The sequence below is a fragment of the Melanotaenia boesemani genome, chromosome 21, assembly GCF_017639745.1.
Source record: "Melanotaenia boesemani isolate fMelBoe1 chromosome 21, fMelBoe1.pri, whole genome shotgun sequence".
In the NCBI taxonomy this organism is placed as follows: Eukaryota; Metazoa; Chordata; class Actinopteri; order Atheriniformes; family Melanotaeniidae; genus Melanotaenia; species Melanotaenia boesemani.
This window is the reverse complement of record NC_055702.1, coordinates 16,015,736-16,042,363: the sequence shown is the minus strand read 5'-3', so window position 1 is coordinate 16,042,363 and position 26,628 is coordinate 16,015,736. Positions and strand designations below refer to the sequence as shown.

At 38.6% G+C, this 26,628-nt stretch overlaps 2 protein-coding genes across 2 annotated transcripts in view; both read right to left on the bottom strand.

The window, feature by feature from the left end:
• LOC121632831 (integrin alpha-M-like) overlaps window positions 1-7,812 on the bottom strand; it is a 50,026-nt gene extending 42,214 nt beyond the window's left edge. The window contains exon 1 of the mRNA XM_041974587.1: window positions 7,766-7,812. Within this exon, the coding sequence (XP_041830521.1) occupies window positions 7,766-7,802 (37 nt within the window). The 5' untranslated portion in view covers window positions 7,803-7,812. The remainder of the gene's footprint in view (window positions 1-7,765) is intronic.
• A 14,595-nt stretch (window positions 7,813-22,407) lies between these two features.
• Window positions 22,408-25,634, bottom strand: LOC121633005 (integrin alpha-M-like). Its single transcript, XM_041974853.1, has 3 exons — window positions 25,441-25,634; window positions 22,663-22,736; window positions 22,408-22,521 (listed from the first exon to the last, which is right to left on the bottom strand). The coding sequence occupies exons 1-3, from the start codon at window positions 25,544-25,546 to the stop codon at window positions 22,408-22,410; spliced, it is 294 nt and encodes a 97-aa protein (XP_041830787.1). The 5' UTR covers window positions 25,547-25,634.
• Window positions 25,635-26,628: the final 994 nt, after the last annotated feature.

Below are 26,628 nucleotides of genomic sequence, written 5' to 3'. Positions count from 1 at the left end.
AAGAGAACTAAGTATATTTATAGTGCCTAGTTGTCAGAAACTAACTCTCATAAATCACATTTACACAAACTGTTTAGTTTTTTTCAGATAAAGAGTAAATCACACTAAATCCGTTTCAAGGAAAGTCAACTTAAGAAACTACAACAGGTTAGGAATTCAAGAGAGAACCAAGAAAGTTATTATAAATTAGCTCAGTAACAATCATCACAATCCTTGATGCAGTACTAAGAAACTGGGGTTAGGGGTGTTTTTTTTTTTTTCTTTGCTGTGCTCTCACTCATGGTACCAACTTTAAAATTCAAACAGGGCAGGACTTTCTAACATTGTCTAAATGTAAACATAACACAGGACATAATGCACGTAACTCAAAGTTTTAGCACAGCAATTCCAGAAGGTTACATTTCAGCTGAATCTGCATTTCCCATAAGCCTTTGTGGTCCAGATATGTTGATTTTTGAAAGTACCCCCACCCCCTCTTACAGAAACATAACATGTTCAGTGATCTTTGTTGCTCATTATTATCACACTGCACAATGTTGAAAACAATGAAAAACAACTTATTTGTTTTAGTAATGAACGCTGTTTATACATAACATTAAATGATAGCTAATCACTATTAAAAAGTTTATGTTCAAACAAAATCTGGGCTAAGAGCAGGACTCACCTCAGTAAGACAACTGTGCCCTTTGAACCCACCGCTAAGTCAGGCAGACCATCACCACTCTGATCGAAACTCCACTGACTGATCAACATGCCAAAGAACTTTAGTCCTGACTGAACCTCAGAGGCAGCAATTCTCTGTGCGACAGTAGATTATTTAATTAAAAAAAGTAGAAAATGGAAGAAATTCTTTCAGTTTTTTATTAACTTTTACACTTGCTCACCTGTGAGTAAGCAGGATTGATTCTTTGGACTCCTTCAGCATGGAATATATAGATGCTGCCTTGACCATCGTTCTCCAAAGGTGCTCCAACTGCTAAATCACTAAATCCATCGTTGTTTAGATCAGGCAGAACAGCGAGAGAAGACCCAAACCTTCCTCTGTCAGCAGCCCCTTTTAATACTAATGGAGACTCAAAATGGCAGTCGACATTCTGGTGAACATGTCAGGAAGAGGGAGAGTTTCAGGCTTATTAAAAAGAAGAATATATAACAAGGAAATTGATTTAATGTTTCTAGATGAAGCTGCTAATTACCAAGAAGGTCAATGTGCAAACGTAAACTCGTCCCTCTCGATCAGAGTCCTTGTACATCGGAGCAGAAATGATGATTAGATCAGTGTAGCTGTCAAGATTCAAATCCATGGTACAAACCTCTGCCCCAAAATATTCACCAATCTGGATCTGTGAAAGACATTTTATATGTATAATATAGATTTTTAATGTGTTTCAGGTCTTTCAGGACCATCTTAGTAGTAAATACTCACATCAAGTTGATTTGGCTCAAGTTTTTGTTTGTCTTTCTCTCTGGAAACCACCATCACAACTCCTCTGTGTTGATATCTTGGAGCACCAATGATGGTCAGTTGGCAGTCTGCAGTTGTAGCCACAGCCATGGAGTAACCTACAATTTAATGATGATGTAGTTAATAGCATTGGTGAATATCTCAGTTCAGCCAGTCAGGACAAAACATTTTTATCCTGCAGAATCTTCTGTACATAATAACATTTTTAGTACATATAAAAAGAACAAAATGGTCAATTTCTTAAAATAACCTATTGCCTTAAAAAATACCTACATGTTGGTCTTTTCTGACAAAATCCTGTGGAGTTGTGTACACATTTTTTTTTGTTTTATTTCAAAGATTTTATTTGTATACACATATATTTTTATTACCTCTGTAGAGAACAACATTTCCAATTTGGTAAACTGATCAAAATGACCAGTCTCCCCTAACATGATACTACGTGTTGAAGCTCTCCAGGTCAAAATATTACTTCAGTAGTAGAGCCATAGAGTTGTGTACGTATACAGTCAAATCTCACATTCTCACCAAGATAACTGTCAGGCTCCATAACCATGGGTTCATATGACCCTGTTAGTGTGTGTCCTGTGTACCGCTTGTAGCCTCCCCTCCACTGATTAGCACCAACCATAGCCATCTGGATTCCCTGCAGGTTTGACAGAAATATGAATGAAAAATTAAACTATAAATGCATCATTCATCTAAAATATTTTGAGTTTTTAACAATGTAATCCAATTAATAATGTAATCCAATTAACCCTTTAAGCATCAAATTCACAAAATGTCCACAAGCACCAGGCCATGTTTCCAGAAAGTACGCTTAAATCTGTTACCACTTTCCACCGCTAGATGGCAGATATGTGAATTAACAATGAATAATCATTTTATAAATAATAATAATAATAATAATAAATCACAAGTAATGAAATCTAGTACAACTGCCAACCTGTGATGCCACAATATTAAATTAAATGAGTAATTTTACTGCCAACATAAACTCTGCCATCATAAAAAAAAAAATTTTTCATTTTTTTTTCTCATTTACAAAAATTTTAAAAACTGAGCCTAAAAGATTAATTGTATTATACCTCAGGCACGTAAGCTGCTCTGAATCCCTCTTGAGACATTTCCCATTTCAGAGACTCTCCACTTTTTTGAGATCCTGTATGAGCCAAAAAATAAATAAATAAAAAATAAAATAAAAATGAAAGCTTAACTTATTTAATGCAGCTTTATGCCATAATCCTGTATAAACAGAAAAAAATTAATAACATGGATTACTGCTGCAGAAGATGGATGGATGGATAAGCAAAAAAAATGGAAGCTTAAGTCATTTAATGTGACATTATGCCATACGCTGCATTTAATTTAAATTCAGAGTTTCATTGAGGTTTCAGTGAGATTATACATGCTTACAAAACAACTCTTACTTACAGGTCCTGTGTAGACTAAAAAAATATGTCAGTTTAAGAAGTCACGACTTGGAGTAAGTGGCTACTTTTAAAATTAATTTCAGACATAGTATTAAGGTATTAATTGTTTACTTTTTGCATACAAATCAAATACATTTTAGAAGATGGAACAACTGATTTGAATCTGTTTTGATAACACGTGTACCTTCAATAGAAAAAATTCTGTCTTGCAAATTCTGTCGAATCTTCTCAAGCGCCTCAAAGGTCTCCACTTCAAACACGTGGTTTTCTTGAGGTTTAGATGCAATGATCCTCAGTTCTTGTAATGCACCAGGGTGTGCAGGGCTAAATGCATCCCCAACCTATGGATGTTAAAAAAATATTTTATAAGGGTTTAGATGTAAAGATCCCAAATCCTGTTTGATGGCAAAGCAACCCTCAGACAGGTGTATCACAATATATGAATGTTTGAAAAACGTACAAATCAAATCTGTGGATCAACTCTGCAAGACTTAGAATACAAGTAAATTTTACAAGTGCAAACTAATGTCCTACCTTATATACATTTCAGTCAGTCTGCAATATGAAATGTTCAGTTTGACTTAACCAATCACCTTCTGACTCATGGCTGCAGTATAAGTTTGGTTGTAGATACACACTGTTGCTCTCCTTCTAATCACGACTGGTTAACCATTATAAAGCTGCTATGTGAACAAAACTGATCATCTCCATCCGGTATACAGTTAAGTGTGTTAAAGGGCAAAAAGTTCAAACTTAAAGAATTTAATTGTATTTTAAGACTTGCATAATTAAACTATATACAATGATTAAATGAGTTCATATAATTACAACTTACCCCAATAGCGAATCTAACAATATTCTTAGAGTCAGCTTTTTTTATTGCTCCCTGTAAGTTTTTGTGGTCATCAGACTCTCCATCTGTAATGACTATCAAAACTTTCTCCACCTCTGACCTGGAACCTCTGGATGTTAGGAAGATATTTTCCCTGAAAAAAGAAAGATTTTTAATTTCCAATGAAAGTTGTTGTACAGCAGTAAATTTGCACAGTTACGAATTAAAGAAACAAATTAAACAAACTAAAGAAACATCACTGAAAGGGTGGTTTGCTTGAATCCTAACTGAAATATCATTTTAAACTGATGTTACCTAAAATAAATCTCTAGCTAAATACTGTCCATGTTTGTAGATGGCTTGTCTTGTCACTTCTAGACATACAGGCTCAAACTCAACTGTTCCAGATGAAAAGGTCACCACATTAATATGATTTAGTGTCATTAATATAATCTCTGTTTGAATGCATCTTAGACAGCCTTGAAATTTTTTTTACTGGGATCCATTTCATGTCATAGGAACTAATGAGTTAGAAAAGAGGTGCCAAATAAAAGGAAAAAAAAAAGTGTCTGGAAAACAAAACCACAACAAACTGGAAGATGGAAAACTGACCAAGAGAGAAAAAAGTCAACAAAGAAATTTCTAAATGTGGAAGCTTTGTCACTTCCAAAAAAAAAAAAAAAAAAAAAAGGAAAACCTTTTCTGAACACCCAAAGTTTCACCATACAAAGCAGACCAGAATGATAAAGGTACGTACACAACATGTGTAATGGCTTTAGCAGTAAAAGTCCACCCTCTGATCTGCCATATTTGTTGAATTTGTTGTCGCCAGTTATTAGGATCAAATTCTTTAAAGTCGAAATGGATTATGGGGTTTGAAGCAAACTGAGTGATGGCAAACTGCAAAAGAAAACATATTGAATAGACAGAAGTTAGAAATTAAGTTTCTAAAGGCAAAATATCCAGTAGAAATAATGTTTGAAATATCTTCCTGATAAAGATATGAAGGTATTTAGTAGATGTGAGGCTTTCTATTTTAATACTACACCCTAATTTATATTCATTTGAACTGATTTCATTGAGTAAATGTGACTGTTACAGAAATATTTTATTTATCTTGTTTAGAAAATAATTTTGCTTTTTAGATTTTCCAAAATTATTTGCTCTTGTTTGATAAAATGAAGCTTTTGAAGTTTTTTAAATGAAGTTTTCTGTTTTTCTGTCTATGAAAATGTCCAAAATAAGTGATTTCTGACGGCCTCATTAAAAACAAACTAAAAATAATGGATTGCAGAATTTTCTTTTCTTTTGTGTTATTTCTGTTGTTTAATAAAAAAGGTAAACATAGCCTTACTTGTGTATCTTTTCCCAGCAGCGACTCGATCAGTTTAGTAACAAAAGTTTTCATTCTTTCAAAATCTTCAGCACTCACACTGCCTGAGCCGTCCAACAGAAATGCGATGTCAGCTTGGGCTCTGCACTCTGTTAAAAAGACAAGATAAATACACGTCTGAACAGAAGTTTGTAGTTTACCCTCAAGTGTAGGGTTAGTACTTGTGTTTTTCACACACAGCAGGTGAAATAACGCAAGGTACAAGACAGCTAATGCTACAGCTCCTGGTAACAAATATGGAAACTTTCTTCCAGCTGTTTTAATTGGTAGAAGACAAACATTAAAGATATGACACTAAACTACTTTAACAGCTTATTATTCTGGCTTTGTAAAATAATAAATAACAAATAAGTAAAACACGTAAAAAAAAAGTCTAGAAATGAATCAAATGTGTTTTAAAAACATGATCAAGTTTCAAAATGTTCGTATGTGGAACCTGCAAACGTCAGCTGGATGATTGTATGTTTGTGCAAACATACATCAGATTGTGTGTGAGAAGTGGGATGTCTTTGTGGTGACCTTCCATTAAAATGTATATTTACCTTCAATAGAAGATGGTACAGGTGGCCCAATTCTACCAGATTTTTCTATCTCAATGCAAACACCACTGTACATGGTGATACTTTTACAGTCGTTAGGAATGGTTGGACCACATGCCTGGAGAAGAAATTAAAGGACAACATTTTATTGATAGATTATTTATTTTCTGTTTCTTTAAGCAATACATTTACATGCTGCAAGAAAAAGAGTTCAGAGAATTTGAAATCTCTGTAATTCACCAACTTACCGCAGTTTTCTCTGTGATGGGATCATATGTCATTGCCAAACCAAGTGACATGTTGACTGCAAATTCTGGCACTGTGAACATTTTCAAAAAGTCTTAAATAAATAAAAGCATAAATAAATTTTAACAAAAATGACAAACCAAAGCAACCACATGTGAAAACCCTCCCTGTGTATGACAATCATAATTATGTGTAATTAAAGACTGTAGCTGAGGCGATTACCACGTTGTTGTCCTTGTGGTATGCTTTAAAGAAAGTGGATTGAAAAACACAATTTTCTTATTTAATTTCAGTTATATCCATCATCTCATCATTAAAGTTCTGTCCCAAGAACAGAAAGATTCATTGATGGAAAAATGTATTTGAAATTTCAAATTATATTGTCAATACTTTTGGAAAGAATGGTTTCCTACCTGCAACTTGCAGACTTTGGCATCTCTCAGTGGTGCACCTAAATATCTGACCCCTTTGATTTCCTGAATGCTGTTGAAGAGGGGCACTGACGAGCAAACTAGGGTAATAAAACCAGACAAACATTAAACAATGGCAGGTTATTTATTTTTCTGTTAGGAAGCTTGATTTATTATTATGATTATTATTATTGTTATTTTACTATTGTGAAGTGTATATATGACTGAATTCTAAGTTAGAAGTGAAAAATCACAAGCAGCAAACATGGCAGCTGTTAATCTATAACAGACTATAATGTATTCTCTGACTCACTCTGATCGTCTTTGCACCACCTGGTAGCCAAAACCTGCAGCAGGATTCTGCAGGGACTTCCAAGCTAGAGGGTCAATGTTGAAACAAAGTGCAGCTTTTAACACTGAGGAATGAAGAATGAAAATTTAAAGTAATGATGTGATTCTGTTTTTTATTTTTTATTCATTTTATTGATCAAATCCAATATGTAATATTTATAATGTTATAAACTTAAACACTTGAAAATGCATGATGTTTATGAGGGTTTATGTCTGTGCTTTTTTTAAATACTACTAGAGAGCACTGAGGGAAGAACTTGTCAAATTCAGAACACAACAACTCAAAGCCTTTATTTAAAAAAAAGTAAAACATACTGCAGGTGTAATTTTAAAGCTTTTATTTCTCAGTAGAACCCATATTTAAATATCATCTTACATTTCTATTTCTATTTTTAATTTATTTTCTTATTTCCATTTACCTTTTTTAATTTACTTATTTTAATATAAAACTTTAAAAAGTAAAAAAAAATGTTCTCAATGTTAAAAACTTTAGGGTTAAAAATTGGTTTAAAAGACCAGTGACCTTTACATCAGCTGGATATTAAGGAATGTTGGTTTCCTTTGTATTTTGAAGTGTTTGTGATCATACAGTAATGTAATCTCACTGTTTCTATAAGAACCACCGTGAGAGATTTTTTAGTTCAGAGACACAGCCTTAGTTTTCATAACTTCAAACAAGAGCGTGTCGTGGTGGCTCCACTGCTGGGTCTTCAGTCCATTGATCAGGCTACCTGGATCCTCCTTCATCCTGTCAGACTGTTCCTGTTTCCCTGCACTTCCACTCCTGTACAATAAATCATTTCTGCCATATCCTTATTCATGAGTGTGATCGAATTCTTCAGTGGAAACTTTTACATAGTGACAGAAACATATAACTTTACCTCTTCAGAACAAACTTACATTAATTGTCTTAAATTTAATAGCTTAGTATGTTGGGGAAGGTGTCTAAGAATAAAAAGCAAGCAATCTCTTGGAAACTGAACATTTGAAACTGTTTTTCTTGACACTTTACCTCTAATTATTATTTATAATGGATGTGGTTTTGCTTCTGGCAAGTCACAAAAATATGACTGATAGCTGCAAAACACAAACTTACCTGAAAGGAAAAGTGTAGTTGAGATCATCCAATCCATTGTGTTCGTCTCATGGATGAGAGTCAAAGTCTAAGGTCAAAGAATTTTATCTGAAAATTCAAAAGCAATTACTTTCCCCTGCTGAAAGTGTCAAGTGGAAAGGGGTGAACCAGACTGCAGAACTCACTAATATGCAGTCGTATAGAGGAACTGTGATGTAGGAGGAGGTACAATAATGATACCAGGTTTTAATGTTCCTGAACAACTCCTTCAAGAAAATATGTATATGTATTTATTGATACTCTTCTTTTTAGGGGTTGGATGTAGCAGAATTATTTGCTTAATTAAGATCAGATCTAGCAGAAATTAGTATTAAAAATAGCAAGTAAATGTTACCATCTATCCTAATTAGTACGGGCACAGCTGAAGTTTGAGAAAAAGGAAGTGGGTAATGTAGCTTTACCCAGACAATGCATCACTTTAAATGGTAAACATTTACTGTATATGAAAGCTTATTGTAATAACATTGACAAATTATATCAAATATTACATTTTGTTTATATATTAATATTGTTTCTTTTGTCCAAACTGTGTTGTGGCTCTTGTCTCCTTTAGATAACTAAACTTAACACTGTAGAAACATCTAAGTTGATTATCAGTCCGCTGTTTGCATGTGTGTGTGTGTGTGTGTGTGTGTGTGTGTGTGTGTGTGTGTGTGTGTGTGTGTGTGCTTAGCTTTATCATGCCCTTATTAAGTCGTGAAAAACACATCTGCCTCTGTGATCATGTGACTTTGCTGGTCAGTTATAGACTTTTTTTACTCATTCCACTCACTGCCTTTGCTCAGGAAGTGAAGCTTTACCATTGCTACCACTCATCTGTCCTCTCCACCCTTATTCAGTGTTTTAATCACACTTTATGTGACAGTATAAATTCCGCTAACAATAACAGCTTTGAAGACACATTTGCTTTTTTTTTTTAGCAGAATCTAACAGGTGTTGGTGTGGCCATATCTCTGTTGCAGTTTCACATCATCTTAAATGTGTTTTGTGCTGTGTTGCAATAAAGCTAAGAGAGTTTGAAACAGATTTAAAATGTACAATTTGCCAAACTGGCTGGCTGGTCTAAGGGCAGGTTTGCCATGTTAAGTTACATTTCTTGTCCAAGTGTGTGCGCTCTTAGTGCATTTGCCCTTCTGGCATTACAATCAGAATCAAATCACATCAAATTTTATTTATAGAGCACTTTTCATGCACAAAGCAACATAAAGTGCTTTACATAATAATAAAAAAAATTGTGCACAAACAAATTTTAAAACCCTTCACACACCAGAGTATATAACAGGAAGTTAAAACACACCTCATTGTAGTCTCTTTTACACACAATATCACACATGCACTAACACACACACACAAACACAGTTACACTCCCTCCACCCACCCATACACCACTCTGTACAAACATGAACCCCTATCCCTAGTTACTGTCTCTTAACTGAATGTAAGTATAAAATATCAATAGAATAAAAACAACTGGCTTGATGCTGCTGTGAGGAAACTGTATCTTGGGGATCCAGTCACACCAGAAGCCAGCCCACCCATGACCACAGAGTGTGTCACCACAGTAAACACCCAGATCAGTGCAGGCTGTTGTCCACACCACAGCCACAGGGCTGCAGTGCAGGACTGCAAGAGGCACCATAGGAACAACCCTGCAGACAGAGCGTGTAGAGCTATCGGTGTGGAGGATCTACAAAGTAAAAACAAGATTAAATAAACTTATAAACAATAAGAACTGATAAGAGCCAGCCGAATAAAAATACACATACAGAAGTTCAGGAAAATAAAATGAAGTCAAGGAGTTTATAAAATTTGTGCACTTGGGTAAAACAAAACAATAAAAATGGAGAGCCACATAAATAGGTGGTATTTAAAATAAATAAAAAAATGATTAGATATTAGAAAAACTAAATATCAAGTAAAATTCAGCTATAAGCTAAGCTAAAATGAAAGGTCTTCAGCCTGTTTTTAAAAGATAGCAACAGTCTTTGCAGTGCTGAGTTTTTCTGGTAGGCTGTTCAACAGTCAAGGCTCATAGTGGTAGAACAAGACCTCACCATCAGTTTTGGTTCTGACTTTGGGAACAACTAAGAGCCCAATACCAGAGGATCTCAGGGTCCTCAAGGGTTTATAATTTAAAAGCAGGTCTGATAAATAAGAAGGCACAAGGCCATTAAGACATGTACATTTACATAAACATCTAAAAGAACTTTATCGGGTCCATGATGCCCTTGTTCTTCTCTGCCACTCTCTGGGTGGGTATAGGGTCAGTTAAGTTTACCTTCTCTTGTGTTACTTCTGCTTTATTATTTCCTAATTGTCACACTTGATTATTATTAATTATTCACCCCCTCTGTGTACACCTTGGTTTCACTTGTTCCATGCCTTGTCAGTCCTGTTTGGGTTTGTTATTGTTTCTTACAAGCTTTTCTTTGTCAGTTGTTCTGAAGTCTGTAATTAGTTTTATTTAGATTTGTTTCAAATTCTTGTTAATCCTGCCACTGTAGCACCTTAAGTTTTATTAAATTAATCCTTTTGCCTCCTGCTTCATACAACATTTAGGGCCTACTTCCTTACCAACTCTCCACAATAGCTTATAGCTTAGTGTTGCTTATGGCTGTACTCAACCCAGTAATTAAATGTTGATGAGGGAACTTCTTCACTTAAACAGTTTGTTAGTGTGTTTATGTGGCTGTGCTATAAATGATGTGGTTGCAGCTTTTCATTTGCTTGCTGGTTAATATGTTTAATGTTTGAGGTTTTGGTTCATAACTATTTGTGTTTTTGGATGAAAATGATGAATGAATGAGTTTTACTGCATGAAATGTTTGGTGGGTCCTGCTGGACAAAGCATACCTTACCAACCTGAAAAACTTTGGGAAACCCTCCTAAAGTTGCACTATGTAACTTTCTAAATTGTGTATATGTGTTTCTGACTTGATAGCACAGTGACATTTAGTATAGAAATTTCTGGAGACAATGGTTATGTGTAGGGGGCAGAGGTGAGGACACAAATGCAGGCAGTTCAGGCAGGAGGCAGAAAGCTGCTGGTAACAAAGGCTTTAATCCAGAAACTCAGTAACAGAAGACCATATATTACAGGGATGAACCAAAAGGATCTGACGAAGAGTAATTGAAAACCTGAATTAAATACACAGACTGACAAATTAAACACAGGTGATGTGCATGAGCAATCAGACAATGTGCACTAATGAACTGAAACCAAAGAAACACAAAACTAAGCCCTGAACACCAAAAACCAGCAACAAAAATTAGAAAGATGACCAAAACTAAATACATAAAGTCAGAACAAAAACCATAAACCATGACAACATCATTGCTCAGCAGCTCCCTGAAGCTGTTCAACAATTCTTGCTTTTAGGACAGGTCACATAACAGCTGAGTTTTGCTTTCTAGGTCACTTGCTAGTACCAGATGTCTTCGACTGATTCTTTAAAGAAACATAAGAGGACGTGGTTGGTGAAAGAAAGTGAGAAAGAAACAGAGCAAGAGATAAGACAAGAGTCAACATCAGACCACTGGAGAGCTCAGAGTGCAGGTGATGAAAGATGTATGCTGAATTAGCCGTCATTAGAGGGCAATTACTGAAGAAGTCGGGAAAAGCTGCTTCTTGTTTTTACTGTTGTATGAATATTGCTGTTAGCATGTTACACATCTAATCAATTTGCTCAAAAAATGATACAAACATGTTTAACTCAACATAACACCATATCATTAACACAGGACTCCTATTGTCACTGTAGTATTCAGCCTGTTGATGAGGGTAGGGGAGAGGGCTTATAGTTTGGTGTGAAAGTTGGTCGACATAGAATAATGAACTCTGGTGATTACTTAAGCTATATGTGTGTTTGCAAGTGTGTGAGTGTGAGCATATGTGTACAGTATATGAGTTGGGGTGGCCTGAGGGAGTTTATGCCCGACTTTAGTCCCAGTCTGGCCCAGTGAGAGATTTCACAAACACACAGGCTGGTTTCTTAAAATGGTGGCATGGATATTTCATTTATAGAGATTTCCTGAAATAGTAAGATGGGTTGGTTTTGTAGTCAGCTGCAGTCAACAGGTTAATGGTACAAATGGAAAATACTGGATGTGGGGAATGGGTGGTTTCTTTGAGATGAAGAATAATACGATTTTTATTCTCCTGTGGGTGCACCTCCATCAGCTGCTGTCTCTGTGGCTCCTTTTCCATCTTCATTAATCATCTCATTGTAGTTGCTCTTTAAAAATAGAAATGGGTTCATCTGTTTGTGTGTGATAAGTGTTTATCTTGTTTAATCACCTTTATATCAAAACGTCACAGAGTGAATGATTTTAAAGATACAGGTAAATACCAAGAGTGCTCTGTGAGATCTGATGGGATGGTTAACTGGTTGAATTAAGTAGTTAAGGTTGTGAAATGTAATGGAAGCATCCAATGTTAACTAGTTTTTTTTAATAACACCAAACATGTGATTGCAGGTAAACCAGCTTAAGAAATGATGGGGGCTGGCTCAAACTGGGCACCATCCATGCTTCTGGGACACACATCAGTTACACCCACAAACACTGCACGCTCTGCAAGACGACGTAGAAGAGATCAGCTGAGGAAAGAGACACTGCAAGCAGCGGAGATGGAGTCCACCAGGATGCAGACACTGGAGAGCTACAGACCATGAAGAGGACACCTGATGCTGGAGAGGAAAGCGGTCAGCTACAGACCAGAGAGGAGACACATAAAGCTGGAGAAGATGGTGATCAGCTGATCACAGAGGATGAGACACATGATGACAATGATGAAACACATCATCATATTTAGCTTAATTTATAATGTTTTAACTATGTTATTACAGTTTCTGGTTTACAGGCTAATGCCAGACTGACATATTAACTTGAGTAATTAAGTTGTATGAAAATGTGGTAGGATTATTAAGTCATTTTAAAAAAAATTCTGAGTTATGTAATATAAATATGAAGTTGTTTCTTTTACAACATTGTAATGCACATGAATCATTTATGCTCAGAGTTTAAATAAGTAAAGAAATCAGACATAACAAATAAAGTAACCCTATCCAGCATCATAACTTCACTAACAGCAGGTGAGCTTACCTTTGCAGTGAGATTGTGTTGTCTAGTCCTGCGGTGGAAATGTGAACAGATCCTGCACCCAGCATTTCCTGAAATGTCCGTGAGCTTCCAGAGATTTGTAGTTTCTGAACTGTTCATACGTGTAAGCACTGATACCATAAACGAGGTAGTTTATGTTCAGCAATGAGATTGGAGGTAGTAATGTAGCATCGAAGCTCCATTCCTTAGCTGTGAGGTCGTAAGGATCTATGTAATTGATTGTTGACAATTTGGCCAAATACGGATCCCGGGCCTCCTTGAGAAGCTTGTCCCTGTACGGTATCCTCTCATCATTCTACTTTTTCTCCATACCGGCGACTGAGTAAACACTTTTTAAATGTGCTACTAACCAAATACTGCTCTTCCTGTTGCTTGTTTATATCCACGATGCAACCAGCATGACGCGGGAGACATATATACAGAGACGCCTCATAGACTGATGCTGCATATTGGGGCTGACGATCATCATGTCCGCCATCTTGGATGGGTGTCTCCACTCCTCCAATGCATTTATTCCTAAGGAGCATGCCCAACTACAATAATCATAACTCCACAAATTTTTACCCGATTTTCTCACGGTTTGCTTTCTTACAAACAGCAGAGATGTAGTTATGATACAGGTCACCATTACACATTAAAAATATCTGCTTTCATGCTAAAATCTGTTTTATTATGCTCTTTAACAAAGACATGGTAAAATATTAATAAAAGTACAAACCAATCAATCAAACTTTATTTATAAATCAATTGACTCTTTAATAAAAAAAAAATGTTTGATCATCTGAATTATTATTGTTACACACGTGCACACACCCATACTCATGTATCTAAAACCCTTGAAAAAGAACTGTTTTCTACAGCTTCTCGTGTGTGCTGACACTCTGTAACTCCAGGGTAGTTAATTTTGCAATGTTGTGTAGTCTTACTTTAAGAAATACAGAGACATGGTGGAGAGAGATGGTTCTGGGCTCAGCTGATAGATCTAGTAACACTGTAAATCATCGAAACTGGCAATCCGCAAACACTGTAAAACAATATATGGAAGATTTTGGACTTTGCGATATATGGAGGTCTTATCACCCTAATATCAGAGAGTACACCTTCTTTTCCTCAGTTCACCATTCATACTCTAGGCTAGATTATTTTCTGGTTAGCAGCTCTTTGGTGAGTGAGATTTCAGAGACCCAGATTCACTCCATCACTATCAGCGACCATGCCCCAGTTTCCTTTACTTTGAGGAACACGAGAATCACACCACCGACTAAAAGCTGGAGTTTTAATACAGTGTTGCTTAAAGATCCCGACTTTATCAGCTACTTCACAAAAGAATGGGCTATATACTTAGAAAACAATGACAAACCAGCAGTCTCAGCATGTGTTCTGTGGGAAGCAGGAAAAGCGGTAATGCGAGGCAAAATCATCTCTTTTGCGTCACATAAAAAAAAGAACGAAAACTCAAAATATTAGAATTAGAAATAAGAATTAAATCATTAGAGGACGCCTACAGTGCTTCACCAGATGAACCAACGATGAACCAAATAAGGAAGGCTAGACTGGAATTAAATGAAATAATCAACAAGAGAACAGAATTTCTGGTGCAAAGATTACGCTTGGAGACATTTGAACACAGTCATAAATCCGGAAGATTTTTAGCTAACCAGTTAAAAATAAATAAGGAAAAATCTACCATATCGGCTGTTAAAGATTCAGTAGGTAATATTACGCATGACCCAGATGCAATAAACAACATCTTTAGAGATTTCTATAAAACTCTGTATACATCACACTTAGATCCATCAGACAATGATATCCATCATTTTCTTAACAACATAGATCTTCTAGGTTTACAGCAGGAACAAGTCACGGCCTTAGATTCCCCCCTCACAGTGGAGGAGCTACATGAAGCCCTTAAACATATGCCCTGTAAAAAAGCCCCAGGTCCAGATGGCTTCCCAGCAGAGTTCTATAAAGAATTCTGGTCAATACTGGCCCCAACATTTTTCAAAATGGTGACACAAATAAAGGAAAATGGTTACTTACCCCCAAACATAAACTCTGCCACCATTACTGTACTATTAAAACCAGGTAAAGACCCCACAATACCATCTAGCTACAGACCCATATCACTGATAAATGCAGACCTTAAAATAATTTGCAAAGCATTAGCTGGAAGGTTAGAGAAAGTAACTCCTCTCATTATACACCCTGATCAAACAGGCTTTATAAAGGGCAGATATTCCTCTGTTAACATGCGGAGACTAATTAATATAATAGATTATTCTACCATCAATAACCTGGAAACAATAATAGTTTCTTTAGATGCAGAGAAAGCTTTTGATTGTGTTAACTGGAAATATTTACTAGCTACTCTAAACAGATTCAGCTTTGGCCCATCTTTCATTAACTGGATTAAAATCTTATACAGTTGTCCTAATGCGAGTGTTAGAACAAATGACCAGACCTCTCCAAGTTTTAATCTACAAAGGGGTACCAGACAAGGTTGTCCACTATCTCCCTCACTTTTTGCTATATTTATTGAACCGCTAGCCGCTGCAATTAGACAAAATAAAGCTATTAAAGGCATTCAGTCCAAAAATATATTTCATAAAATAAGTCTTTATGCTGATGACGTTTTACTATTCCTCCAGAACTCACAAACCTCTCTATCTGAAACAATCTCACTAATTAATAAATTCTCATCACTGTCGGACTACTCCGTTAACTGGTCTAAGAGTACAGTTCTACCCATCAACTGTAGCTTTCAAAATCTACCCAGCATCACCTTAAAATCAGGTAACATTAGATACCTGGGTGTAAATATTCCCTCCAGGCTCTCAGAACTAACAAAACTTAATCACACTCACCTTCTTAAGACTATAGAAGATGATCTTGCTCGCTGGAAATCTCTACCCATTTCACTCATGGGGAGAGTCGCCACCATAAAAATGATGATTCTACCCAAAATCAACTATTTGTTTTCTATGATTCCTATGAAACCCCCCTCTACCTGGTTTAAATCGCTAGAATCACACATCTCCCGATTTCTCTGGAAAAATAAACCACCCCGGATCAGTTTAAAAACTTTACAGAAGCCGAAAGATAGAGGAGGATTAGACTTGCCTAACTTTCAACATTACTTCCTAGCTAATAGATTGCAATATGTCCTAAAATGGCTCAAACCTAGTCCACTAGATGACCTGTGGATAGACATAGAACAAACATTTTGTGACAATTTGGAAATTTCTGATCTTCCTTTTTTCAGCTTAAGTATAAAAAAGCAAAAGTGCTTTAAAAGTGTCAACATCAGCACTTCTCTGACAGCCTGGTGGGAATTTCTCAATAAAACCAACTCCTCAATAATACCATGTAAACTCACACCCATCTGGAACAATCCTGATATTCTACTAAACAAAAATATGCTAAACTTTAACCAATGGATTAACAAAGGAATTAAATACTTTGAACATATTATCCATAACAGAAACATTTTATCTTTTAATACACTCTCATCACAATATGGGATTAACAGCAACAGATTCTTAGAATATCAACAGCTCAAAACCGTAATACACACAAAATTCCCCCTTCACCGAACAGATCTGGAACTTCCTCCAATAGTAGCAGATTTTATGGACCTCTGTACCCCCAAATTACTTTCAAAAATATACAGATTAATGTTAAAAATAGATGACTCAAATTCCCTACCTACTTCAAAATGGGAGATAGATTTATCCATCAATCCTAGTCAACCATTTTGGTTACAAATATGTCTTAATGCCTTTAATATAACAGACAGCCCAAATTTACAACTCATACAATACAAAGTCCTCCATAGAACGCATTATACAGGACAAAGGATGTTCAAGATGGGTCTTAATCACTCCGATATCTGCACACAGTGCACAGGTAACACAGCAGATGATTACTTACACGCTTTATGGCTTTGTGCACCTGTCCAGAAGTTCTGGAATAAGGTTTGTGAGGATTTATCAACATGGGTTAGATGTAACATTCCTGCATGTCCAAAACTTTGTTTACTGGGTGACCTAAGTGACATTAATATAGACACTAACAAAGCACATATGGTCCTCACGGCCTTATGTATCGGGGGGCTGCCTCCCTCCAGCTCGGTGGGCCCTTCCTGGGCCTCGGGGGGGCTTGGTCGCCCTGGGCATGCCATCGGGGTCAGGCTGATCCGATGCCGGGCAGGTACCCTTGGGATTACAATGTGTCCGTTGGGTCTAAGGGAGGGGTAGGGGGTAGGGGGAAGGGGGGCGGCGGGAGTCCTGGGTAAGGGTTGGGGTAAAGAGGGTTTTTTTTTTTTTTTTTTTTTTTTTTGGGGGGGTGGGACCTGCGGAAATGTTCTTGTCCCTGGGGTGCCTAGCCTTGGTGTTGGGTTGGCGTGGCCCACGGTAGTTTTGCCTGCAGCGGTCGGGCCCCGTCGGGTTCCTGGGTGGGGCTTTGCTGGGGGGAAAGGGTGGCCCTTGGGCCTGTGGGGCGCCTGCCCTCTGTGCGGCCCGCGCCGCAGCGCCCAGCGCCCGCTGGGCCTGCTCGCCATCACCCTGGGCTGCCCGGTGCCCCTGCCCCGTCGCGCCGGGGGTTCCGGTCTGGGGACCCCTCTGCTCTGGTCCGGGTGGGCCACTGCTCTGTCTGCTTTTGCTGTCCCGGGCTTGGTACTCTGTGGATCTGCTTGGCCTTTGGGGCCTCGGGCTCCCCCAGTCCCCCGCTGATTCTTCGGGGTGCGGCGTGATCGCGGCCCCCTTGCGGGTACACATTTCCTCCTTGTTGCATGGCCACACATGCATATTAACACGTGCATGCTCACAAACGTGCTCGTCTCTCCATCCGCTTCTCACTAGATGTAGCTGATGTTTGTGTGTTGGTACGTTCATCTGCAGGTACGTTTGATGACTATTGTACTTTTTTATATCATCATCATTCTATCTTTCTTTCGGAATCATGTAGTACTGTGGTAGTTTATGTTGTTGTTTTTTTTTTGTGATGTGTTCTGGGCAGCATAGACAACTGTTATTTCCACATTTTAATCCTGTCCTTTTCTCCCTTTTTTTTTTTTTTTTTTTTTTTTTTTTTTTTCTTTCTCTCTCTCTTCCTCTATCTCCCTGTCAGGTTCGGCACTGACATATAAGACTAAAGAAAATAAGATTACAATAAAAATAATAAAAATATCAAGGGCAGCCATGTATATAACATGTCTCCCTTGGTAGAGCAAATCTGTCAAGCAAAATATGGCACACAGACCACCGTTCTGTATGTTAGGATGCTGGACAGGACAGGGTGAAAAAAAAAAAAAAAAAAAAAAAAGAAATACAGAGACAACAAAGGAGAAAAGCATGAAATGGCGGTTCTCAAATCCGAGCTGGGTTTCAGCAATGTGGGACCATCAGCCCACCATTGTGTTTCAGCTGAAGTAGGTGGTAGCTCTGGTCAAGGGATGAGGGTGCAGCAGCTGTGACGAGGCTTGCAGGGCACAGATTTTCTTTTAGTACATTTTTAACAACAAACCCTAAAATATAGACTAGAACGCTGTCCACAAGACCACCAAAGTTGACAGGCAGGTAACTGTGGTCACATATGATGGCAGAAATGCTTGCAAATGGGGAGGGGAGCTCTTCCTGATCTGATCGGGACACAGTCTCACCTTCTATTGCCACATTGTCTGACCCACTTGTGACACCATTATGGACCATCAGATGGCAAAAAATACTCTGGAACTGCCCTGCAGTGGGATTGTTATTCCAGCCACCCAAATAATTAAATAAATAAATAAGAAAATAATAAATAATACTTAGAGAGCTGTTTGGTGGGGACAGTGAGAGTTGTAAATCGTTTGAGGGTAAGTAAGGAAACTTATTATATTATATTATATTATATTATATTATATTATATTATATTATATTATATTATATTATATTATATTTATTACACAATAAATCAAAAAGCAAAAAAAGAAGCAAAAAGAACTGACGGTTAAAAAGAAAAAAAAAATCTTAGCCTACTTGTAAAAGCCAATGCCACGCGATCAGCTTTTAATGTTGCACTGGTTATTGCAACCGTAGGCTGCACAAAATACAGGCATAGTTTTCTAGAACTGTCCAGTTAATTCTGAAGTTATCCTGGAATGCGGACACCCATCCGCATCTACACATATATGTCTATGGGGGGGCGTGTTGGTAAGTTAGGTCACATGTCTGACACTGACTGATTACACGTTTCGATTCTTTCTCCAACAGAGAGGAAATTTCCTCTTGTAGGAAGAGCCAGTTGCCCCTCCGCTTGTGATTGGATCATTCCCTGATCATTCCCTGTATCCTCTGCTTATTGTGCTCAGAATCCATCTTGAGTCTGTGCAGCCTTTCCACTGCTCCACTCTGAGTGACAAGGGGCTGACAGGCTGGTCTGCAATTTGTGGAGTCAGGTCGCCCTCCTGTGGCGCTGTGCCTCCGGACAAGACGTTCTGTACTGGGCATGCGTGGGGACATTGATCCTCCGCAGTATAGTTTATATTGGGAAGAGGTCCCACTCCGCTCAGGAAATGCGAGACCAGTTCCCGTTGTGTTGATGATTTTTTCATGTTTTGCAACATATCCAACTGCACCCTCAGCACAATGCCTGGGTGCAACAGTTTGTAAACTTTTAATGTTTTGAACAAAAGTGCTTGTGAGACAAGGCTGGGGTCTCCTCTGGATCTCCTCTGTTGAAACCAGTCTCTGCATCGTTTCAAGGGGCGCTTTGCAGACTCAAATGTCCTGTCGTCCATGCGCTGAACTTGGCCATCTCCGCCCAGGAACTGAGGTGATGGGGAGAGCGGATCCAGCACAAGCTTTCCCTCCCGACTGACTATCAGGCCAACCGTTTCCTCCTCCAAACAGTCTGATTGGAGGTAGGCAGTGGCTGATCGGGGTGCAAGCCTTCAGACCTCTTCTGCCACTGGCCCTTTATGGTGGGACCTCGAGAAGGTGTCTGAGCGACATTGTCTGTGTCTGAGCGGCTGTGTCTCCGTCAGCTTGGGGATTTTGAAGGTCGGGGCCGAGGAGCCGCTGCCTCATAGCCCACCCTTGGAGGTGGGGAGGCGCTGTGGGGGTGGGCACCTGCCTTGTGGAGGTGAAGGCAGTGACCGGCAATAACACACACTTCCTCCCACAGCGCAGAATCGGGAGCAGAGGTCATCTCCTCCTCCAGCTCCACCTGATACGCCATGAGCAGGGATGAGGCATTGAGTGTGCGGACCGTCATTGCAGCTGCCTTATAGGATTTCTCTGTCAGGTTGGATTGAAAGCGATCCGAGCTGAGAGGTAGGGCAGACCACCCCGCCGCCGGTGAAGGTGCGCTGCCACTGCAGACTAGGCTGGGGGCATCTGGCGAAGTTTAGTACAGAGCCCCCACTCACTGGGTGTGTCTCCCTGTAGGGTTTGTTCCGCCAGGAGACGGAACACTTCTACAACAAAAACAATAAAAGCTGCTTCCCCATTCTCTTTGCTTTTGGCAGCTTCTTCCCGTCATAATGAGACTGGTTGGCCTCAGTTTGAACTTCTGGCCACTGGACGTTGAGCTTTACTGCAGCACGTTTGCACACGTCCTGCCGGTCTGATTCCTGAGCGGGTGAAGATGAGGTTCCCTCACTGACGCTTTGGGGCTTTGCAGCCAGAACCGATGGTCTCAATGGCGGTGACAACCACAACTAACTTGGTGTGGCTAGGTGAGAGAAGCGTTGCAGCTTCCCCGTAGATAGCTCACACAACGGGAGTATCACTACTCTGGTTCCACCAACGCTCACTCGGAGGGCTGGCGTTGGCTCTGGTTGAGTGTTGCCACTTGCCACTTAAGATATTACTACCAGGAGTAGGGCTAGTTGTGGTATTGCTACCATGAGTATGGCTACTTGAGATTGCTAACAGCAAAACGTATTGCTACCCCTAGCATTTTGCAACAGGTTAGTGAGAGGAATTTTCTCTTTGAAAAACTGTGCAAGCCCAGAATAAAACGCCCGGCGACCGAGTTTGCGCTTGTGTCTGTAGACAGTTAAGCTAGGTCCCGAGGGAGACAGTTGGGTCGAGTGATTTTGGGACTTCTGCTCGTAGCGAGAAGAGGTTTTTGAATGACCTGCTTGTCAAGTGCCAGCCCTTTACATGGGGGAAGGATCTCCGCCATTCCTGGCACTAACAGACATGCTCCAGCTAATCCTGGCTGGAGTAGTGCAATAGGAGCTTCTGATGAGGTCACGTCCAGAGCATTCCTATAGTAGGACACGAAACGAACGCTATGAAAGAAAACTAAGTATATTTATAGCACCTAGTTGTCGGAAACTAACTGTCTTAAATCACATGTACACAAATTGTTTGATTTTTTCCAGATAACGAGTAAATTATGCTAAATCAGTTTCATGGAAAGTCAACTTAAGAAACTACAACAGGCTAGGAATTCAAGAGAGAACCAAGAAAGTGATTATAAATTAGCTCAGTAACAATCATCACAATCCTTGATGGAGTACTAAGAAACTGGGGTTAATGGTGTTTTTTTTGTTTTTTTTTTCCCCTGTGCTGTCCCATCTCACTTATGTTACTTTAAAATTCGAACAGGGCAGGACTTTCTAACATTGTCTAAATGTAAACATAACAGGACATAAAGCGCGTAACTCAAAGTTTTAGCACAGCAATCCCAGAAGGTTACATTTCAGCTGAATCTGCATTTCCCTTAAGCTTTTGTGGTCCAGATATGTTAAGTTTTGAAAGTACCCCCACCCCCTCTGACAGAAACGTAACATGTTCAGTGATCTTTGTTGCTCATTATTATCACACTGCACAATGTTGAAAATATTAGAAACAACTTATTTGAGTAGTGAGACACTGTTTATACATAACATAAAATGGTAACTACGTAATCACTTATAAAATGTTTATGTTCAAACAAAATCTGGGCTAAGAGCAGGACTCACCTCAGTAAGACAACTGTGCCCTTTGAACCCACCGCTAAGTCAGGCAGACCATCACCACTCTGATCGAAACTCCACTGACTGATCGACATGCCAAAGAACTTTAGTCCTGACTGAACCTCAGAGGCAGCAATTCTCTGTGCAACAGTAGATTATTTAATTAATAAAAGTAGAAAATGGAAGAAATTCTTTCAGCTTTTACACTTGCTCACCTGCGAGTAAGCAGGATTGATTCTTTGGCCTCCTTCAGCATGGAATATGTAGATGCTGCCTTGATCATCGTTCTCCAAAGGTGCTCCAACTGCCAAATCACTAAATCCATCATTGTTTAGATCAGGCAGAACAGCGAGAGAAGACCCAAACCTTCCTCTGTCAGCAGCCCCTTTTAGTACTAATGGAGACTCAAAATAGCACTCGACATTCTGGTGAACATGTCAGGAAGAGGGAGAATTTCAGGGTTATTAAAAAGAAGAAAATATAACAAGTAAATTGACTAAATGTCTCTAGATGAAACTGGTAATTACCAAGTAGGTCAATGGGCAAACATAAACTCGTCCCTCTCGATCAGAGTTCTTGTACATCGTCCTGTGTACCGCTTGTAGCCTCCCCTCCACTGATTAGCACCAACCATAGCCATCTGGATTCCCTGCAGGTTTAACAGAAATGTGTTTGGCAAAATGAAAGTCTAAATGCAGTATTCATGCAGTACCCTAAATAAAAATAAAAAGAAATAATAATAGAAAAATAGAAAAGAATTTGTCATCCAGTTTTTGGCCAACAATTTTACCTCATTTACAATAGCTGCTCTGAATCCCTCCTGTGACATTTCCAGTTTCAGTGACTCTCCACTTGTTTGTGATCCTGTAATAGCAAAATAAACAAGAGCTGAAGATAATTACGTAATGTCATATGCTGCATGGAAACTTCAGATTTTTAGAGTTTTATTGAGGCTTTTAGTGAGTTTCATATTTGCAAGTACTGTTTAGTCTAAAAAAACATACATTTAAGAAGTCATTGCTTGTTTAATTTGGTTGGTTCATTTTAAATTTAAAATCTGAATCACACACGCTCACATACAAACACACACACACACATATGCCGTTACATCGCTGCCAAATACCTTGATGAGCGTACCAAATACCCTGGTGAGCGTATTTATCAATTCAGCAGCGCATTTCTTAATCGAGCGAGCGCATTGCTCTGATCGCTGGAGTTTTTAATTACTCACCAGTACGCTCTCGTAGGAAAACTCTGCTCGCTCTCTCTGTTCGGTGGGGGTATTTGTCAGTCGGGGGCGGTAACCTTCTGATTAATCTGATTGGCCAGGATTTTCAGTTCCAATTCGGTGACAGCATGGGACTTGGCTGTATTCTTTTTTTTTTTTTTTTTTTTTTTTTTAATAGCTTGGTGCAACTTTATTGCCCCAATAGTAGGGAAACATTTACAAACACGACAGTTTAACCTGAAAATAGCGGAAAATCCTATTGAAGCACCAGGAAGATTCTAAATGACAGTTTAGAAAACAAATATAATACAGAGAGGTAAAAGCGAGCAGATTACTGAGGGTTAAAACTAAATAAGCATATTAATACTGCACATATGTTTTACGCTCGCTGTGCTGCGTTCACGGGCCCGCGAGTAATTAAAAACTCCAGCGATCAGAGCAATGCGCTCGCTTGATTAAGAAATGCACTGCTGAATTAATAAATACACTCACCAGGGTATTTGGTACGCTCATCAAGGTATTTGGCAGCGACGTAACGCCATACACACACACATATATATGTTATATATATATATATTAGTGCTGGACAACGATTAAAATTTTAATTAATCGCATGACATGCTGCGATTAATCGCATCGTTACGCGCAAAATGTCTCTTTCCTTTAAAAGAAGGCCTACAGCTATATAAAGAAAATGCAGTAAATTTTGGTTTACTAACACACATCAGGGGTGTTTAACCTGCGACTCTGGACCTTCCACTATGCCTCTAAATACGTGGCTAAAATATATTTTTTTAAATCTATCTTTCTTGTCATTAGGTTGGAAACCAGGGACTTTTTTTTTTCTTTTACAGCATTTTCCACAAATATCTACATCCCTTAGAAGAAAGTCTGTCTATCCTCTTTTTATAAAGGTTTTATGTTTTTCCTTTATTTTAAAACCTTAAAAATTTAAATTAAAAATGTGGTTCTTCAAAAAATTACAAATATCCTTTAGTGGCTCTTTATTAAAAATATATATTAAGCTGACTTTTTGAAAAGTCTTGTAACATTTGCATCTCTAAAGGAGTTTTATTTAGCTGGCTGAGGGAAAAATGGCTTTTTGGATTGGAAAGGCTGCAGACCCCTGCACTAAACACAAACAGGTTTAGCATCAGTTTTCTCTTTAAACAGCAACAGTTAAAATATTTCTTCATATATATTTATAAAACTAAATATTTATGAGAAAGAAGGATGAAATGTCCAGGATTTACTAACTAAATGGTAAAATGTCAGCAGGATGGATTTAAAGCTGTGAAGCTGCTTCCTTCTAAACACAGAAGGAACAATATGTGATGAATATCAGCATCAGGTGACAGAAAGCAGGATGAGAATCTCACAGCTTCTAGATGGTGAGGAGAGAGAAATATTCACAATATGCACAATAACTTCCATCCACGCACCTTCACTGCTTCATTATCCAGATTTCTGGATATAAATTCTCTAAACTTTCATTCTTAGCTTGACTGTTTAGCTTCACCTCTGCACCTGCAGCCTCCGCTACCGGGAGTTAAGGGGTTAACATATCATTCCGGCTGTAACGTCAGGTCTGTAGATGTAACTATAAACATGTGTGGTATCCACAGAAAGTCCAGAATCTCAGCTACCAGCTCAGCAAAACCATTTCTATCACCAACAAACACAGTTAAGACAACAAACAATTTAAAGAGCAGCTGCACAAAGTCCGAAAAATATGTAAACACAAATTATATCTCCCCGTGTCCACCCCGCGGCATGAACATGAACAAACGACTCCTCTACTGAAAGCTCACATCTCACAAATTCCACAGCTGGAAGTTTCATCTCGTTATGACCAAGATTCACGGAACCAGAGGCAGAAGAAGACCCGATTAATGCTGCACGCTTGGAAAAGTCAGAAAGCCTGTCTTACCTTTGCTGTCTTGCATAAATTAAAACCGTATTAAAAATAATAATACATAAAAAGTTTTCCGTCCAAAAATCACGATGTTCTGTCCATCTGCATGTATTTTGACAAAGAGAAACATCGGTTCTTCTTCTTCTTTCTTAAGTTCCAGACCGAAAACGTCTCTTCAGTTTAATAAACCCGCTCTCTCCTGATTACATCAGACACACTGCTGCAGCAGGGAGGGGAGACACTGACGCCATGTTTTTGTCATCAAAGCCAGCGGCCAGAAAAAAAAAAACAAAAAAAAAACGAGGGATTAAAAAAATGAATGGCGTTAATTAAGCGTTGCGTTAACGCACGATTAACTGTTAACGTGCCCAGCACTATATATATATATATATATATATATATATATATATAATTTTAGTATGTACCTTCAATAGAGAAAATTTTGTCTTGCAAATTCTGTCGAATCTTCTCAAGTGCTTCAAAGGTCTCCGCTTCAAACACATGGTTCTCTTGGGGTTTAGAGGCAATCATCCTCAGTTTGACTCACCATTCACCAATCAATCGCTATCTTACGCACATCTGCAGCAGAAGAATTCTTCAAGGCAGGGATGGACTGGCCATCTGACATACAAGCATTTTCCTGATGGGTCGATGGGTTTTTTTTGGGCGAACACAGTTTATTTATTGGTCTGACGGGTCTATAAAACTCAATAGATCACAGGCCCAGCTAACAATGACCTGCTCAAATTTTTAAACAACACTTCCTTTTCCTGTGGTTCTTGTTCCTGAGTAATCCATTCATTCAAACAGTCAGCACAGAACTTTCTCTCCTGACCACTGGCCCATTAAAAAACACTGATCTGTTCTTTTCTTAACTGATATTAGGCTGAACCAATCAGATACATTAAAACCCTTTCGGTTCTTTACCAGTGGATGCAGCTACCTGTCAGAACCTGCAGAAGAAGCTGCAAAGAAACTGTACAAGAAAAGAAAAGCAGAGGATGCCAACAAATGATTGACATTTTTGACACAGTAGGACCTTCATCAGCTGCCATGGGTGATGATGATGGTGGTAGAAGCTGTGGTAAGTTGCACTGCTTTCACATTACTGAGGTTCTGTTCTGAGTAAAGAGACCCATTAAACCCAGTAAGTGTAGCTGTTTGCAAAGTTATGATAAAGTGATGATTACACGTCATCAAAACAGCTGTTTTGTTACCATGTCAGTTTGTGTCCTTACATTCATGAAATTAACTGATGTCAGAGTATCCGGCAGGAGAACAGTAGGTTAACTGGTTGTGTTCACTGGTTAACTGGTTGTCTTCAATGGTTATAACAGCAGATCTTGTTTTATGTCTTCCTGAACTAAATTCTTTTTTAGCCTATTTGTTATTGGTTGTGGGCTGATAGTTCAAACTGGGGACCTTCTTGCTATGAGGCCACGGTGCTAACCACCACACCGCCATGCAGCCCGTCATTATGTTAAAGGAAATGAGGCTCCATTCAACCATTAGTTAAATTTGGTTAATAAAACAGTTAATGTGATGTTTTCTTGTCATTTTTACATTGGTCGGGCCTTAGCACGTGTCTGCTCTCACTGATTTCTGCTAACTCA